This window comes from Pholcus phalangioides, unplaced genomic scaffold, assembly GCF_987345545.1.
Source record: "Pholcus phalangioides strain wild (caught in Gottingen) unplaced genomic scaffold, Ppha-v1.0 ptg000014l_1, whole genome shotgun sequence".
In the NCBI taxonomy this organism is placed as follows: Eukaryota; Metazoa; Arthropoda; class Arachnida; order Araneae; family Pholcidae; genus Pholcus; species Pholcus phalangioides.
Window position 1 is genome coordinate 21,881,625 of NW_028301607.1, and position 17,741 is coordinate 21,899,365.

The window sequence follows — 17,741 nt, forward strand, 5'->3', positions numbered from 1 at the left end:
TTTCTTTTGTTGTAAACTTATTTCTGAAAATTTATCTAATTTTAAAATAATTGTTTATATAAGGTTTTAATCTAAAGGTTTCTAAAATCTCTATAACCAAACTTTTAAAACCTCTCATCATGACCAGGATTAATAGGGGGGTGATTATACCAAAAATTGTTTTGTTGTAATGTTTCAGGCAACTTATGTTTCACAATATACACGAAATTAGTAAAAAAATTTAAATTATTTAAAAGAAAAATGAATATTCTCACCTCACATCTCTAATAAAATTATATGGAATAAAAAAATACGTTTAGAAAGAGTTTAATGTAAATAAGTGTTGTGCAAACAGAAAAATAGGTTAAGAGTTTATGAGTATTAGATTATTTCTTATTTGTAGTTATTTTCATTGGTTTTGAGTTTTAAATAAGCTATAAAAATTGTAATCTACATTATTATTTTACTGTCATTGTTTCATGTGTAAAGTAAAATTTCTGAAGTAGTATGAAGTATAGTTGATACTTCAAAAGTTGGCACACATTAATTTCTGGCTACTGTACTTTATTACAGAATTTGATAAAATCAAGTAAACCTCTGAACTCCTAAGCAAGCAGTCTACAGGCAACACTCTTGGGGGTTCTGCACTTCTTTTCACAAAAGATAATTCGACAATTTGTCTGAGATGATCATACAACAAGACGGGCTCATGCAAATTTTTTTTCTGCCTTTTAATTATTCTATCAATACATTTATGAGTACAATAAATAGCAATTATAGTTTTGAAAGTTTGATTGACTTTTTTTTTGAAATTGTCAATTTTTTTTTTTCAATTGATTTTTAAATATTATTTCAGAGTACAGTGTCTTTACACTACAAAAACATGTTTTATATGTTCACCATTTTGCAGGAAAAATTTAAACGTCTCTATGTTAAAGGTATTCGAAAACATGCCGCCTCGTATGAGATTTGTGTGCTGAAAAAATCTTGGAAATGACAATATGGAAATACATTTTCTCATCTGTGCATTAGATTACTAATAACATTGGACTACGAACAGATTGTATCAAGAAGCACCATTTATCTTTGCATTGAGAAGCTGAGTTTGCCAAAAAAAAAAAATTATATCTATGTAATTTTTGTGAGTGTGTGCCAAAATTAAATTTTTTTTGCTTATAACTTTTTTTTTAATTAAGAGAACTTAGCTGTTTAGAAGCAGAAAGTATGCTCCATGACACAGCCCGTGCACAGTCCCTGTCTCTATTTATCGTTGAATTGGCTACCAAGTGTCCAAAGGAAGTGCTTGCATCTGTTACGTCAATGCTCGTATTTCTTGAAGAAGAAGTTAGTGCAGTCTCTCTTTTTTTTCTTTTTTGCCCAGTATGACCAGCGTTATATTATGTGAAGCATATTAACTTTTTTTTCAGAAGTGTGTTTTCTTTTTTCAGTCCCACGTTATGAGGAATTGTGTCCTTTCTGTTATTGGAGAGCTCATTATAAATATTGCTTCTCTTGATGAAATAGATACTGAAACAGCTGAAACCAGAGATGAACTGATAGAGAAACTTTTGGTAATTTCACCTGAAAATATTCATTTCTTATGTATAAAAAACTTGTTATTTTTCTGCTGAAAAAATTAAAAAATACTGTTTTCCTATCTGTGTAGTCTAATAGAAAGCGAAGTAACATAACAGTTTCAAAATGTTAGATGTTTGATATGAAAAAAAACATTGAATATTAAATTTAACTTTAACTAGCGCTCTAGCATGGAACAATCTCAAATACAAACTGCTATATATATATATATATAACACTATTTTATAACTCTCAGTGGTAAAATGGCTAAATGTGCATACATTTTAATTTCATCATGAATTAAATGAAAAGGGAAAAAGACAAGAATGTTAAAGAAAAATTCTTTGCAAAGTTTAAACAAAAAGTAAGTTCTAAACTATTTCTTGCAGTGCACAAGTCACTGTAAACCAAGTCTTCCCCCAATTTTTCCAAATGCTAGTGGTTGGTATTATCAGGAGACGTAAGCTTGTGTGTTGCTGAATTAGACAAGTTTGCTGCAAGCTACAATTTCGTTATCTTGAAATGTTTTCTTTCAATTTCAAAAACTTTTGTCACTGACCATTTACCACACTTATCGCCACAGATTGGCCACCTCTTGCATTAACCCTTAGATGCATGATGGGGTTTTTTTTTTACCTTTGATGCATAAACTGGGTCACCCATGATCCTTATTAAAATAACATTAATTTTCTTGATTTGTATGATTGGAATTGTTATAAAGCTATGTAGGGAAGTCTGTAGGCTGAAAAATTATATTTTCTAACGTGACGTTAGAATGTATTTTTGGACACTAATGACAGTCATTACAAACACTCTAGGCATAGTTAGTATGTTCTGCTGAGATTGCCCTGCTGCATTTCCAGCAGTAGTTACTAGCTTTTCTATCCTTTCAGCTAGGGCAACCTTTTTTCTTTATTTTCTTCAAGTGGAGGGCCAAGAACTGTCACACCACACCACACCACACATTCTATAGCTTTCCTAATGAAATATACATAAGTTGTAGCACTTCTCTTCATCGTTGTGTGTGGCATTATCAGTTCTTTTTCAAGCTCCTTTAGTAAGAAGCATCTCATATCGGTGTGGTTGCTTTTGAAGTTTGTGGTCTGCTCAGTAAATAGCATGTAATATAAAGTGTTAATGGCTGCAATGTCAACTCAGTTATGAAACCAGACCAATGGCTAACAATGATTTTGGCGCTTGCAAGTATAAGTCAGTTGGTGCCATTTTATCTATTGTGTCTACACTGGCTTTGGTCGAAATGTAATCTGTTGCAATTTCCACTTTCTTCTTTCCGGATTTCATAGTGCCGAGAACTATATTTTATTTAACTTTGGAACATATCTAACTGATATGAATCTTTTATGAAATCCAAAAATACTGAAGAAAACAGCTTTACTTTGTGAGAACTACATGCATTGAGGCACTTCATATTCTTTTAGACCGGATTGTACCAACAATTGTAAGTCTTTTTTGAAAATTTTTTTCAACCAGAGGAATACTTGTGAAAAAAAATCTATTGCGATGTTTTTCCCACTTTGCTCAATTGATGTAGTCGATTCAGTGGCAAAAGACAAACCCAGGTTTCTTTGAATGTTTTAACATTTTTGATGTCCACAATATATTTTTCCATCGATTGCATAAGCCTAACTAGAATTGCACATTCAAAGAAATTTTATTCCATATTTTCCAGGTTTGTTTGGAAGGTGTTCTGTAAACGGGCACCGGTCTCTAAATGAAATGAGCTGTTCATCAAGTTTATCATTTGAGGTTGTGTATTGGACTATTCTGTCCCTAAATAGTTATGAACATCTGCGAGACATAGCTGAACATTACCAACTTATCTTGTGCTAGACATGCCACTCTTGTTCTTTTGTCATCAAAACATAAAAACCGCCAAATTGTCCTGAATCTTTTACAAGAAATAGTGACACAATAGTGTGGATTTAATTTTTCGCTTGAAAATAGTTCAGGAACAGGAATATCCAAATTTTTCTCAACACACATCTGTAAGAGAATGCAGATAAATGCTTCAAGATCCTCCCGATCAGTTCTTTTTCAACGCACCGCTCTTCACGATTAACGCAGTTCGAAATTTCTTATAGAATATCTGGAGAGAAAAAATAGGGCAAAGCAGCCTTTTTTTTTACTGCTTTAACAGAATTTGTAAGGACTAAATAAGATGGAACTAAATAAGATTTTGGCTTATTTATTGTAATTAACCTCATAATTAGCCTAATTATCTTAGTTTTTGTATATATTATAAGTAAATAAGTTTGCTATACGCAACCGTCTCATCAACTACTAAAGGATTGGTGAGAAGTAATAATTTCATGTGTTTTGTACATGGGTCGCCAATGACCCAGTTGAGTGTGTGAAAAAACTTGTTGCAAAAGTTGTAGCTTAGAAGGTGATTCCTCAGGCAAAATTTACACCTCTATAAAAAAAAGTTTTTGTGCCTATTAAGTTTTTACCACATGAGCTAAATTAAACCACATTGAGCAGGACTCACTGCATGCACTGTATTTACATATTGGTGTGATTAAAAAATTAATTTTCTTTCTCAGGAGCACACACATGATCTGAGTGCATTTGTGAGAAGTAAAGCGCTTCAAATCAGCTGTCATCTACTCAAGGAAATGGCTATTCCTGTTAAAATGCACAATCTGTTTCTTGAAAGAGCATGTTCCAGAGCAGCAAAAGATAAATCTAGCCTCGTACGCAAAAATGGAATTATTTTTCTAAAAACATTTCTTTTAGTTAATCCATATTGTGCACAGGTAAGATATTTTCTTAAGTTGTTCATTATACTTAAGAAAAATGTTTAATGTTGCATCATGTTTTTAGATTCAGATTTGATTTTCGCTGGACTGTTTGGTCACATTGGTTTTAACCAAGTGAAAAACCAACCTGAAAAAAGGTCAGGTTGGTTTCAACCAACCTGAAATAAACCAGTCTGGTTGTTTTTTTTTCAAAAAATCACATAAAAACGGCCTAAATATAATTTTTTTCCTTGAAAAATATATTGGTTCATTATTAGTCAAAAGTTTTCATTCTTACCACATTTTATATTCTTGGGGTATATTTGATGGTACATCTTCAAATGGTATGAGATGATATAAGAGGTGTTTTTTTTTCCAAAGAATCTCATGAAAGTAGCTTGAATATGTCTATATTTTTTCATAAAAGTATCTTGGTTACTTAAAATTACATACAGTACCAAAATTTCTTGTTCATACCACATTTTCTAACCTTTGGCTACATGCTGATGTTCTATCTTTAGCAAATTCATAAATGAGAATTGCATTACATATCTAAATGTGTAGTGATGTATTATCTCGCAGGTTTTTTTTTCTCCTCAAAGAAGCAGCAACATTAGTGACTTCACAGTCATGATAGGAACCTGTCTCCTATCATGACTATTAATCCAATAAAGACACCAGTTGACCTCAAAATGTTATATGTACAGTGGTCGGATTGAAAATCTTAGTGAATTAGAAGCACATTCACATCATTACCATGATATACTCTAATCTGTTGTTGACAAAGCATTTCTGCTGTTCCACCTCGTAGCCAGAATGCAGTGAATAACATATTTAATTTGTGTAAGTTGTGATTGCTTAACGACTTCATTTTTTGTGATGTTTCAATGAATTATGAAATCAGGTATTTCTAATTAAATTATCATTTGCCGTGACTGACTATAGTTTCGATTGTTTCCATGTATTGGATGAGTATAGCATAGTCTATTTTACATTTTTAAGTATTTTTTCCTTCCGCCGTACAAAATTTAATTGCTTTAGGAATATTCATTCAGATCATTCTGACCAGTGGTTGTTATTTTACAGTGTTTTGAAATCAGAACTTCAGTTATAATCACTCTGTATATTGTAAATCATTGCTAATTAATCTGCATTAGTTATGCTTCATTAAATACATTGTATCATTGTATTTAACTGGTTTTTATCAGTTTTTGCAAAATAGCTTCCTAATTAAGCATATTGAAAGGGACTAGAGAAAACATCTTTATTATATGGTTAATACAGTCGATGCTCACTATAACGACCCCCCATTGTTCCACAGAAAACATTATTTTGTGAGGTCATTATATTGGATGGAAAACATATAGCACAGTCATTATACAACCTCTGACAATAAAGTTCGGTGAATAGTCCTGTAACATTAACGTAGATGAAATGTTAACGAAAGTTACCTTACTGTCCTTTGAAATAGTCACCTCCCATTACTATGCACCGCTGAGATCTCCTATACATGTCCTGGAAACTTTGCAAGAAGTCTTCTTTTGGGATGGAGTTCAAAAGCCTCGTCACATTTCATTGGATGCCAGGAATATCGTCAAATCTCTTTCCTTTCAAAGCGAGTTTGAATCACGGGAATAGGAATAAGTCTGGAGGATTGAGATCTGGCGAGTATGGTGGATGTTCAATTTGCACCACCCCCCTTTTTTACCAGGAACTGTTTGGCAATATTGGCTGTGTGAGGGTGAGCATTGTCACGATCAAGAAACTGTGAACCTTGTTGTGTGTACTGAGGTCGTACCCTGCGTAGACGTTTCATGAAATGGGTCAAAATTTCAATGCACCTTGCAGCATTCATCATCGTTCCCTCGGGTAGAAATTCCTTGTGGATAATGCTTTGACTATCAAAAAAGGTGATTAGCATCGTTTTGATGCGTGATTTTTCTGCTCTGACCTTTTTCCGACAAGGTGATGCAGGAGAACGCCATTCCATGCTTTGCCGTTTTGTTTCAGGGTCGTAAGACACCAGGACTCATCCTCAGTGATCTTTTGTTCGTTCATTTTCCTGTTCTCAGTTAAGAACCGACACACTAAACAAGCACTTTGTAAAACAAGTCTTTCACGGAACACAAACGATGTTCAACTGAAGAATGGTGGCGGCAGATGGTCAACACCTGCTGCTATGCATGTGCACCGTTTTGCTTCATCAGTGGCAACACTGACGAACCGTTCTGACTTCATTCACCGAACTTTATTGTCAGAGGTTGTATGAAAACGTTTGGAACTTTTCCTACAAGTTGTTGTAATGGAATGGTCTCTCTAACATGTGGTCATTGTAACGAGAATCGACTGTAATAATATTAAGCATTTTCAAACACAAAATAATTCCTCGTGTTAAGCTATTAAATAATTTAATTGCAAAAGTTGGTTTTTGTTAAAATATAATAAATATTTACAGATTAATTAATATGAGAATAGCTTTAATTAAATTGATAAAAATTTTATTTTAATTATAAGAAGTTTGAATGATTTTTCAGAAATTTTGTTTTCAATGTAAATGCTATTTAAATCAAAAAAACCAGGGGCTATGCTGCCTTCTGATTCTTAATAACCAATCATCCATACGTAAGAAGCGCCTTAAGAGTCAAGCTCTGAATGTAAGCAGGATGGGATTTTTAAAGGCTATTGTTAAGGTTACATGATGATGGACAGGCTGTAAAATTTCCCTTTTGGGGAATTTTGCTACTGACTAATCAGTGCCCAGCTAAAAATTAACAACTGTGTTGACAAATACAAATACAAATACAAATACAAATACAACGCCACAACAGGCAAATTGCCCAACGAGGTGGCTGACTTAAGAACATCATGGATCCCCGAGCCCCTACCTACTACTGCTACACCACATATGCACCCCCCCCCCCCCCGCGGAACCCCCCAACGAATCGGTACATGCGGGAATGTGCGTGTACGTGTAGTGCAACCTGACGTATAGTTTGTTTTCTGTGTAATGCTTGTTATGTGTAGTGCCGTCATCTGCCCCCAGTTTTTACTAACTATGAGTGAAGTGTTATGGTTGAATGATTTACCGTTGTAGGACTGTTGCTCTCTGTGGCGAGACTTTTTAACGGGGAGATCGGCTCGCATTTGCGCCTTGAAGTTGGGAACCACAGAAAACCAACTTCAGCCGACCACCACTGTGGGGTTCGAACCCGGATCCTCGCATCACGAGTCCGGCACTATAACCACTCGACCACCACAGCGGCAAGATGGGGGAAGAGGAAAAGAAATTTTTTAGAATGACGCTAGCCTGAAAGAATGGCAAAGTTCATTTAAGGAAATGTGAACATGGTTGCGAAGAAATGATAAATTAGCCAAATGAGCCATGTTTGCAAAAAAAAAAAAAAGATTTGATTCGAATCAGATTCTTCCCACATCCACGGGAATAGAGCACATTGTGCCCCCCCCCCACAAAGAGTCCACCTTCCTCCACAAAGAGTGGCTATGCTATATATGTTATGGTAAAAGTGCTAAAGAGCTGTTATTATGAATATTCATCAGCTATTTCGGTAAGTTTGATAAATTTTTCTTATATACTGTGAATCTATCACACTTGCAGGTCATTATGCATAATCGTCAATCTGTGGTTAATGCGATAAATAAGTCATCGTTAGGTTTACATTATGTATGTAAGTAAAGCTGACATTACAAGACTAACAATAATTTTTATAATATGCTTCTTGTTTACTTAAGTTCGTTTTCATGGCAAAATGCTCATGGTACTGTACATGCATCGCACAGCTGCTTCGTGGACAAATAAAAATAATAGTGATCAGATAATACACAGTAAAAGTAAAAATTTGCATTGCTTCTGTAATGCATACATTGAAGTATGGAAAAAACAAACGCGCCAGCAGGTTAATAATGATTTTTATATTCATGTGCAATTACATTTTGGTTGGTTAGAGCTTCTCACATATTTTGTGGGAAAAATTAAATTTTCTCACACTTTTTAAGCTTAGGAAAATTGTTGAATCTACAAATTCCCATAACATAAAAAATTTGAAGTATGTGATCCATCGATCATGATATTTATGGATTGAAAATTTGAGAATTATGCATAATCACTGCTAAATGTGATAAAATGTAGCAAAATTTATCAAACTTTATCTATGATCTGATATTTTATCACTATTACCGACATATATGTGCTGTATAAACTCCAACACGATAACTTACAGTTTCGATAACTTAAAAAGTTGGATGAATTCCTTATTCGGCAATAAAAATGCATCTGTAAAATACTTTCTAATTTTTTAAAATATGATCGTAAATATGAAATACAAAAAAACAACTTCTAATAAAGAAAGAATGTACGTCATCTTGTATGGAAGAATCGAACTAAGAAGTGAGATCACCAGATTCTTAACTATGGAAAGAAAACGGTTCTTGGTTAAGAATGTGGTAGCAAAATTCCCTCTCGATTCTTAACTAAAGATCAAATCCGTAGTTAAGAATCAGAAGGTGGTACACCCCTTGATTTTTTGGTTAAACATTTTTTTTACTGGATTTTGGGGTTTTCTATTCATGATATGAAAGATCAATAAAAAATTGATTTCTCACTGCATTGTAACTAATTGAAAGAATCGAATTGTATCAATATATGAAAGAAGAAAATTTAGATGAAATTATTGTTATTTTTGCTATGCATTTCCCCCGTTTTAAAAAAACCAAAAGTTTTTATTTAATGAAAGTTTTTGAGCTAGAATCGTTACAATATGTGATCATATTATGTGATGAGAAGTGGGAGCATATTTTAAGGAAAATATATTACAAAATACCAAAAAGCAAGGTTATATCAATGGAAAAAGTAAACATCACTATTTTTTTTGTATGTGTTAAAAAATGTTTTCAAAATTTGGTAAGAAAAATTTAACAAACCTTTTATTTTCTCCAATATAGAAATGCATGAAATGCTAATAATGAAGAATAAATTTGAGGGATTAAGTGTTAATTGAATTTATTTTATATTCATAGTTAGATGTCAAAGAACTTAAAAACAGCTATGACAAAGAAAGCGATGCTCTGCAAAAAATGATGCCCCAGTGTCTGAATGGTAGTCAAAGAAGGATTATCGATTTCGATTCAGATGATGATGTTCTCTCTGATGGTATGTAATAGGAAAATTTTGTATTCGGATTTCTCTTCTTCTGCTGGTATTATATTTTAACTCTTTGCTAAGAAATTTTTCTTTGAACTCTTTCTGTATGCTTGTAAAGAATAATCCAAGAGATACGAATAATCCGCACTGTTCAAGGAGAAAAGGGAATTTTTGTACCAGCCTGAAGCTTGATGCTTGAACAAGCATCGTTTTCGCTCAGTGTGATAAGAAGTGGAAAACCACTCACTGAGATTCAGATTACTGTATTTTACACTCGCGATGGCGATGTACTTGTGAAAAATTAATGTTTTCATATTTAACATAATTTTTTTCCATATTTTTGAGAAACAATCAAAATATGATCACAAAAACATGAAATACTTTCATTTTATTATCCGAAAAATAATTTTTCTTGCAAAATAAAGGGCAGAATGCTGTTTTTGCTTGGCAAATGAGGAACTCACTCAGCATTTCACAGTTGATCGAACTCAATTTTAAATTCGCATATTAAAATGTTTTCACATGAAAAAAAACTAAATCTCTGCTGCAGTTGGTCGTACAGAATATAGATGTGTTACTTCGGAAGAAAAATATGAACGAGTCAGGTATGATTTGTTAAATTCTCAAAACTGCTGACCTCGATCAATCATAATCAGTGATTGAATAATATAGATTCGTCCAGAAAACCGAATAATTTTAACAGACCACTGCCAAAATTATTTATACATTGTAATAATCAAAGGCAAACATAATTTAAATTATTCTTCGGGAATCAAGGCACAAATTGTCATTTCGCTGAGCTATTATGTAGGAAACATCACTTACAATGAAATTTCTGCTGAAATATGTGAATTAAACAACAAAATTCACTTAAATTAAACACTTGTTATCAGTGTAAACCATGAGATATCCCACCCAAATAACAATAACAATAAACAGGAAGAGCGCTATGACAGCACTACTGAAAATAAAAAAATATCTTGAATTCGTGCGTGTGATTGGCTAAGACGTTGACTGGAAAAAGAAATTCCCTACATTTTCCTCCTTTATGTCATGTGGTCTCAAGATTACTTCTCACAAATTGAGGTGTGGTTCTTTTTTTCCCAATATCTGTGAAATGATCTGAGAGAACCGGTCCTTGCCTCATGGATTATTCTTTATAAGCATGGAGAGGGGGGTGTTGGTAGCCCCCCAAGGTGTGCTAAGAGTACTACAATATTAATTTACACTTCTAACTTTCAGAAAAATGAACAGAAGATGGCAGCACTACACATAATAAGCATTACACTGAAACAAACTTCAGATTAGGTTCACAACAGGTACATGCACATTCCTGCATGTACCAATTCCTTAGAAATTCCATAGAGGAATGTGTACGAGTTGCATCTACGGTTAACTAATAGCCAAAGCATTAGCCCGAATAGTCAGTATTCGGTTATTTGGTCAAATCACTATTTGTCCCATTCCTAATTATAACTTAATAATCACCTCCGATTCAGTAATTATTCTTTGATTATTCCTGAATTTGAAAAAAATTTCATTTTCCACAAGAAATTACATAATTTGTGTAAGTCGGGGTCTTGATATATTTGAAATTGATTTTCCCTTTGTCTATATTCTCAATACAAAACTACAATTTTGGACCGATCTCAACTAAAATTTATGTATATATTGAGCAGAACCCAGCATAAATGATTGGTTACTTAAAAAATTTGACGGAATTTGACAAATGTCCAAAAAATACCTTGGCTTCATATATTAATGACCTCTGGAATATTTTACGTTATTTTGGTTCCTGTGCCATGCATTTCAAACAAAGTTCATCCCTTTACAATTGTCAGTCACTTCTTTAATGCTTTAACTATATGTAGAGAACCTGGGCAGAGCAATGGGTATTATTGCTGGTTAGGATTGAAAAATTTAATGTGTTGTATTGAAATTATGATTTTTTTTTTATTTTCTCACTACAAAATTAGAACTTAAATTCTATTCTAATCATGTGAAAGAGCTTCATAACATCATATTAATATCATTATGAAAATCAAAATGTGCATTTTATGATTATGATTATAAATAATATTTTAAAATTGATTTGAAATATCAAATTTTATTTCATTCAGGTGAAAACAATGAAGTTGGTTCTAAAAAATCTAGCTTTGAAAATTTGCAAGTCCAACAATCTATATCAGGCAACCCACAAGACAATGATGCAGAAGCAGAAAATCCTTCGCCAACTGAGGAATCCTCTGTTCCTTCAAATGAGAATGGTGTTGATAGTGAACCTGCAGATAAAGATGCAGAGCATTTGGAAGAAACTTCAAAGCAACAAATTCTTGTGCAGTATTTGAAAGTAAATTCAAACTCTTGATGACATTACAAACCAGAACCAGTTTTATGGCATATATGCTATATGCTGTATTCTTCTGCCCCCCCCCCCTTTAGCGATATGCTATAGCTGCCAAATCTCCTGGATTTTTACTTCGACTTTCGAATAATTCTTATATCTCCTGAATTTTGGCCGTGATTGTAAAAAATCCCTAATTTTGGGGAAAAATTATTCCTAAAGAATTTACTTGGAGAAAAGACATGCTTTCGTTTTCAATCCTCCGAAATGACGTCAGAAGCATAATGTAAATTGTCACCATTGCGTCAAATAACGAGGTATTTCATTTTCTGGGGGCGAAAGACAAAATTTGCCAAACAGCCAGCGGCAATTCAGCCTCGTGACATCCAAAATGACTTGTATTTGCTTTGACCATGTCCTGTTGAATCTGTGTCCCGTTTGGAACCGATGACAATTTTTTTGTTGGAGTGATTTGATTGGAAAGTAGTAAAGGCAGGTAATTTAACCTATTGGTTGGCGATGATTAGCGATTTAGCACTCTTGGGCAATGTTTTATGCACGATGTCACATTTTTTTGCACAAGGAGAAAATCCCTTCATTAATGAAAAATCCCTAAATCATTTTCTAAAAAATCCCTTTTATATAAATTTTTATATAGAGTTTGGATCTGCGTAAAAACCTCCCTAATTCTAATCTCCAAAGTTGGCAGCTATTGTACGCAATGGCATTTCATCACTTTTTTTTTTTTTCAAAACCATGTCCTTAGGAAATTGATTTGAAAATATAAATGCCATACTACCACAAAATATATGAATGGTAGGGTAGTAAACTAAGTACATAAATTAATCCCTCTACTCCAATTGCATTCAAATTTATAGTGAATTAAATTCTTTTCTCTAAAAATTAAAATAAAAACCCTCTATATTCAGTTTGTATCATTATTATTTCAGGAGCTCTAACTGAACTGTAATAGTAATAAATTTATATCAATATAGTAATATTGTAGTTATCTATCATATACAGTGTAAGCCTCCCCATCTTATACAATTTATTATGCTTTATACAACCTTTTTATTTCAACTCGAATTCCAAATTTTTGTTGAAGATACAAAACATGCATTTATAGTAAATTAATTCATGGTGAAGTCTAACTGCCTTACAGAACTTTCCCCCACAAATACAAATACAACGCCACAACAGGCAAAATGCCCAACGAGGTGGCTGAGAAAAAGATGCCCATAAAAATATGGATGTTATACATTTTAAAAATATAGCAACCCAATTAAAAATGCAATTAACAAAGATTGTAAACAATATATACACCACAATTGCATTAGAATAAATTGTGAAATCTGCATTAACAAAACCATGAATTTCTTTCACATTTCACCTACTTTTCACAAAATTAAGAAACATTTCCACAAAAACAGGACCGTATGTATATGAAAAAAGTGTGTGAATGGACCCCTGAAGTAATAAGCTGTCCTTGTCTTTGTTCTTAACCTTTCCAGAGTTTCTCAACTGTAAGTTGACAAAATATTATAGCTTCATCAGCAACATTTCATATGGGATGTATAACATATTTCTGGTGTCTTCATTACAAAAGAGAAAATTTTCTTATAGAGAACTCTGGAACAAGCGGAATTGCTGATTGGTGCTGTTCCAAAACTCTCTTGTCTTCTGAGATCAAAGACTGTGACAGATGTTTTGGAGGCCATCGATTTCTTCACCAATGCTTTTCAGTTAGGACTAAAAGAAGCAGTTGTTGGTATAAAAGCTATGATGTGCCTTATTCACTCTAAAGAACCAGCAATAAAGAATGCTGTAGTTTCAGCATACAAAACTTTATATCTGACTGCTAAGGATGGCGAGAACAAAAAGTAAATTATTTTCATTTATATATTTTCTAACAAAGGTGTTTTTCTCTAAAGATATCAAGATAAGAGTAAAACTATAAGGGCTGCATTTTCCCATACTTAATTAATGAGCAAAGACAAGGAGAAGATGCTGTTTTCAATTTATTTTTATTTTCTAGAAGAATTATAGTATTCTTTAGTTAAAATTGATGCTGGAAAGGTAAAGATTATTGTATAATAATCCTGTACCCGATAACAACTTTTTTTCATCTCGTATTTTGCTTTAGAACTGCTGCAGAGCTGATGGCAAAGAATTTAATCCTTTTTATCCAAGGAGCTAGTGAAACAGAAGTTCATGCTTTGACTGAATTTGTGAGTAATTTTCTCAAAATTTTTACGCAATGACCATGGGGTCTACATTAAAAACTTCATATTTCATTTATTTAAACTTTCAGCTTTTGGTTAACAAATATTTTTTCTTTACCAGTTACATTGAGTGAAGTTACTAATAAAACATACATGCTATATAGGCGTCCCTCACTTTACAGAGTTAGTTGTTTCTGCAAAATAGTCGCTTGAGATGAAATTGTGTAAAGTGAGTTAAATTTAACATGGGAAAAATAGGGGTAAGGGGTTGTGTGTGTGTGGTCTCTTTCAGAAGGATAAAAAAATTGAACTTGAGTTAATAAACTCTTGAATGAAACCTGCGAATTTAACCAATATGAATGAAGTAAATAATACTTTTTGTGTCTTTACTACTTTTGATTGATTCTGATGAGTGCGGATGTTTTATTTTCCGAAGAGCTTGGTATGATATACTGATAACTCTTTTTAATGAAACAGTTGAGATTTGGCTGATAAGCAGCATTTTTTTGTCTCAAAAACTTTGGTAGCAAAACCAGAAAAATATTTTTTTTCCTCATAAATGTAAAAGTTCCAGTTTCACTGAAACCATTTTTTTAAATTAAATTTCTAATGGCATTGTCAGCATGCTACCAAGCATTGTTCATCCGTGAGATCTGGTGAGTTGTGTCTGGGATTTCACTCACACTTGTCTCAACTACATCATGGAATCCGACCTATTTGGATAACAGATTTAACTATGTTAACTATGGATATAAAGATTTAACTATGTTAACTATGGATATAAAGATTTAACTGTGTTATCTCTTCAATTTGCAACTCCCCCATAAAGCTTGATCTTTATTTTGATCACCCTGAAATATCTCTGGTTCTTAACACACTTTTATTTCCAATGTGGCAGTTATAATGCAGATCATGAAAATGTTAAGAACTGCTTAAAGGGTTAAATTTTAAATCACCCGATGGGAAAAAACCTTGTTTTCTGTTGCATTATGCTTCTTTGACATGCGTGGCATGTTCAATCTTAATATTACTGAAAATAGACTATTTTTATCTGGCCCTTAAAATGTTATATGCATTTGGAAGTTATTTTTTTCATTAAAATTATTATGTATGGAGTTTGCTGAATGTACTTTTTTCATTAATAATTGTATTTAATTATGCTTCTTACACATTTCATTACACTTCCAATATTCATTATTTAATTGATTGGATTTGTCTTCAGGTCAAGGATTTTGTTAAAAATGGTGATATAACAGAAGAGATACTAGCTGTTTTATGGGATATGTTCACACAAACGCTACCGGGTACTTCAAATTTTGAACAATTATCAAGTATTATTGTTTTGTCAATGGCAGCCAGGTACATATACATTTTTTTCGTGTAATTTTTTATACTGAAATGCCAAATCATACACACCTATCTGATACAATGTATCTGAACACCTTTAACTTGAAAGGTAATAAATGTGAGGATTTAGCTAGATATTAAATAACATTTAGTGTAGGGAAAGTTTCATTCACCTGCATGACATATTCTTGTCATTCACTATAAACTACAGTAGACTCTGGACTATCCAGCCTAATGTGATAGAAGGGTGGGTCGGGTAACAGAAAAGCCAGATAGAAGATCTATAAATACTTATTTCCTACCTCCACCCATACCATCAAAAACATCATTTTTATACCAAAATCCATTCATATTTTGACTTTCAAGTACCGGCAAGTACTTAATAAATGTTTGTTAGGTACTTCTGTGTGTGTGTGTGAGCTGTACTGTTTCAAAAATTTTCCACAGGAAAAGGAAAGTCCATGAATAAAAATACTGTAAAATGGGGTGAATAGAAACACAATTTCATAAGCAAGGATGGCTATTCAGTAGTCAAAGTATATGACAAAATAAAAATTTCTTTTAGATGCTATGTTTGTAAAGCAAGTTACCTTGAGAACGATGGTTTTGTTGGACAATTTGTAAGAGTGTCACAAACCAAAAAATTCTTGTCTCCAGAGATGATGCCTTCAATAAACTGTCCTCGCCAATTTTAAGTACAAGTTCAGGTTTCAAAGAAATGCTACTTTTTAAAGAGGATCTCACTGATGTTGTAGTTTATTAATGATACCAAGATTTTGTGGCGAAGAGTTGTATTATTTATAGCCTGCAGTATAGTGGTACTAAGACATTTTTGTTTATTTTACTTACTTTTTATGTTAATAAACCGTTTTCCTTGAGAAATCACTGTTTACTATTATATTTCTTAATAGACCCACGTATACTTTCATATTTCTACTTTATTTCCACTGGCTTGAAAAGAAACAACAGTGTAATTAAATGCCTGTTTCTACTTATTCCTCTCTTGGGGTGGGTAGAAACACTATTATTATGTTTTATTTAATTGAAATAAAAATATCATGAAAAAAACATGAATTGATAGGGGCAATACAGACCTAGGTTTTTGGGTAATAATTTGTAATTTTTTATTTAAGTTGAATAGGAATTTTTTTCAATTGTCAGACAAAATTGAAAAGTCTAGTTATCTGTATTCATCTCTCTGAATTCTTTCTTATTCATTCAAAAGTGCTGACAGAGACATTGTGATACAAGGATTCAACACGCTGGTTTCTCATGGTCTGGGAAGTAAAGCAGAGAACAATTTTCAACTTGTGAGCGAGACTTGCGCTGCTTTGATGAAAATAAATGGGCATCGCAAAGTAAGAGTCATGTTCAATATATTTCAAGTTAGATAAAACTAGATATATCATGCAGACATTATATTAATGACTGGATTACAACTTAATGAGAAAAAGACTTTTGAAAGCTGACAAACTGATAAAACCATTGCATAATCTTCCTTATTTTTATTTTGTTTTTCTTTCCTTGTCCATTTTGGTTCTATGGATAGTTCTCGATTGCTGATAAGCAGATAGAAATTGATAATTTTTTGTTTCACACTTTTTAAATAGAATTTCTGAAGATTTTTTTTTCTAAAAAATATTTTACAGTCATCAGAAGCATATCCAGAGTTTCGTCTTCCACCTGACAACTTAATATTTGCCAGACTGAAGGATATATTGGTGCATGGTAAGTTTTCAAAATTATTGTTAGAAAATTCTGCTGATAAATCTGCTTATATATATATAATTTTATTTTCAAAAGTGTTAAAAATAAAATAAATCATCTAGTTTTTATTAGCAAATAAATTTCTGATTTGCGGTTAGTATACAAGCCTGTGGTTCCATCAGTTTGTATTCAAATTCCAAGAGTTTTATCTGGAAAATAGCTACTCAGAATCTTCTTTGAACTGCATGCAGGTCCCTGTGTTTAATTAGCATTTTAGTGCATAAAATGACTGGTTTGACAAGAGCAATGAAATGTTAAAATAGAATTTATGTGTGTTCCAAAAATACAGTTAACGCTCATTTTTATGAACCCATACAGACTTGATAATTAGTTTGTAAATGGGAAAGACAAAAAAAAAAAAAAAATGAAAGTGAAAAAGTAGTTGGTCACTCATATTTGGTGATTTCCCAAAAAACATTTATTTTTGTTTGGTTTTCTTCATCGCAACATCTTGGTAAATATAAGATTCTATAGAATTGATGCACGATAACATTTGTTGCAAATCTCTCTTTGAAATTTTTCCGAGATGGTGGAACCACTCGTAGCTAACAATGGTCGGGGCTGGCAGTGCTCCAGCCCTATCATTCTTT

At 32.7% G+C, this 17,741-nt stretch overlaps 1 protein-coding gene across 1 annotated transcript in view; it reads left to right on the forward strand.

Moving 5' to 3' along the window:
- The window catches only part of Cap-D2 (CAP-D2 condensin subunit), a 43,241-nt gene that overhangs the window by 13,677 nt on the left and 11,823 nt on the right, over positions 1 to 17,741 (forward strand). Inside the window, exons 9-18 of the mRNA XM_089241898.1 lie at positions 1,176 to 1,323; positions 1,428 to 1,550; positions 4,119 to 4,331; positions 9,348 to 9,480; positions 11,592 to 11,821; positions 13,439 to 13,695; positions 13,959 to 14,043; positions 15,260 to 15,396; positions 16,610 to 16,742; positions 17,034 to 17,112. Coding sequence (XP_089098024.1) covers positions 1,176 to 1,323; positions 1,428 to 1,550; positions 4,119 to 4,331; positions 9,348 to 9,480; positions 11,592 to 11,821; positions 13,439 to 13,695; positions 13,959 to 14,043; positions 15,260 to 15,396; positions 16,610 to 16,742; positions 17,034 to 17,112 — 1,538 coding nt within the window. The remainder of the gene's footprint in view (positions 1 to 1,175; positions 1,324 to 1,427; positions 1,551 to 4,118; positions 4,332 to 9,347; positions 9,481 to 11,591; positions 11,822 to 13,438; positions 13,696 to 13,958; positions 14,044 to 15,259; positions 15,397 to 16,609; positions 16,743 to 17,033; positions 17,113 to 17,741) is intronic.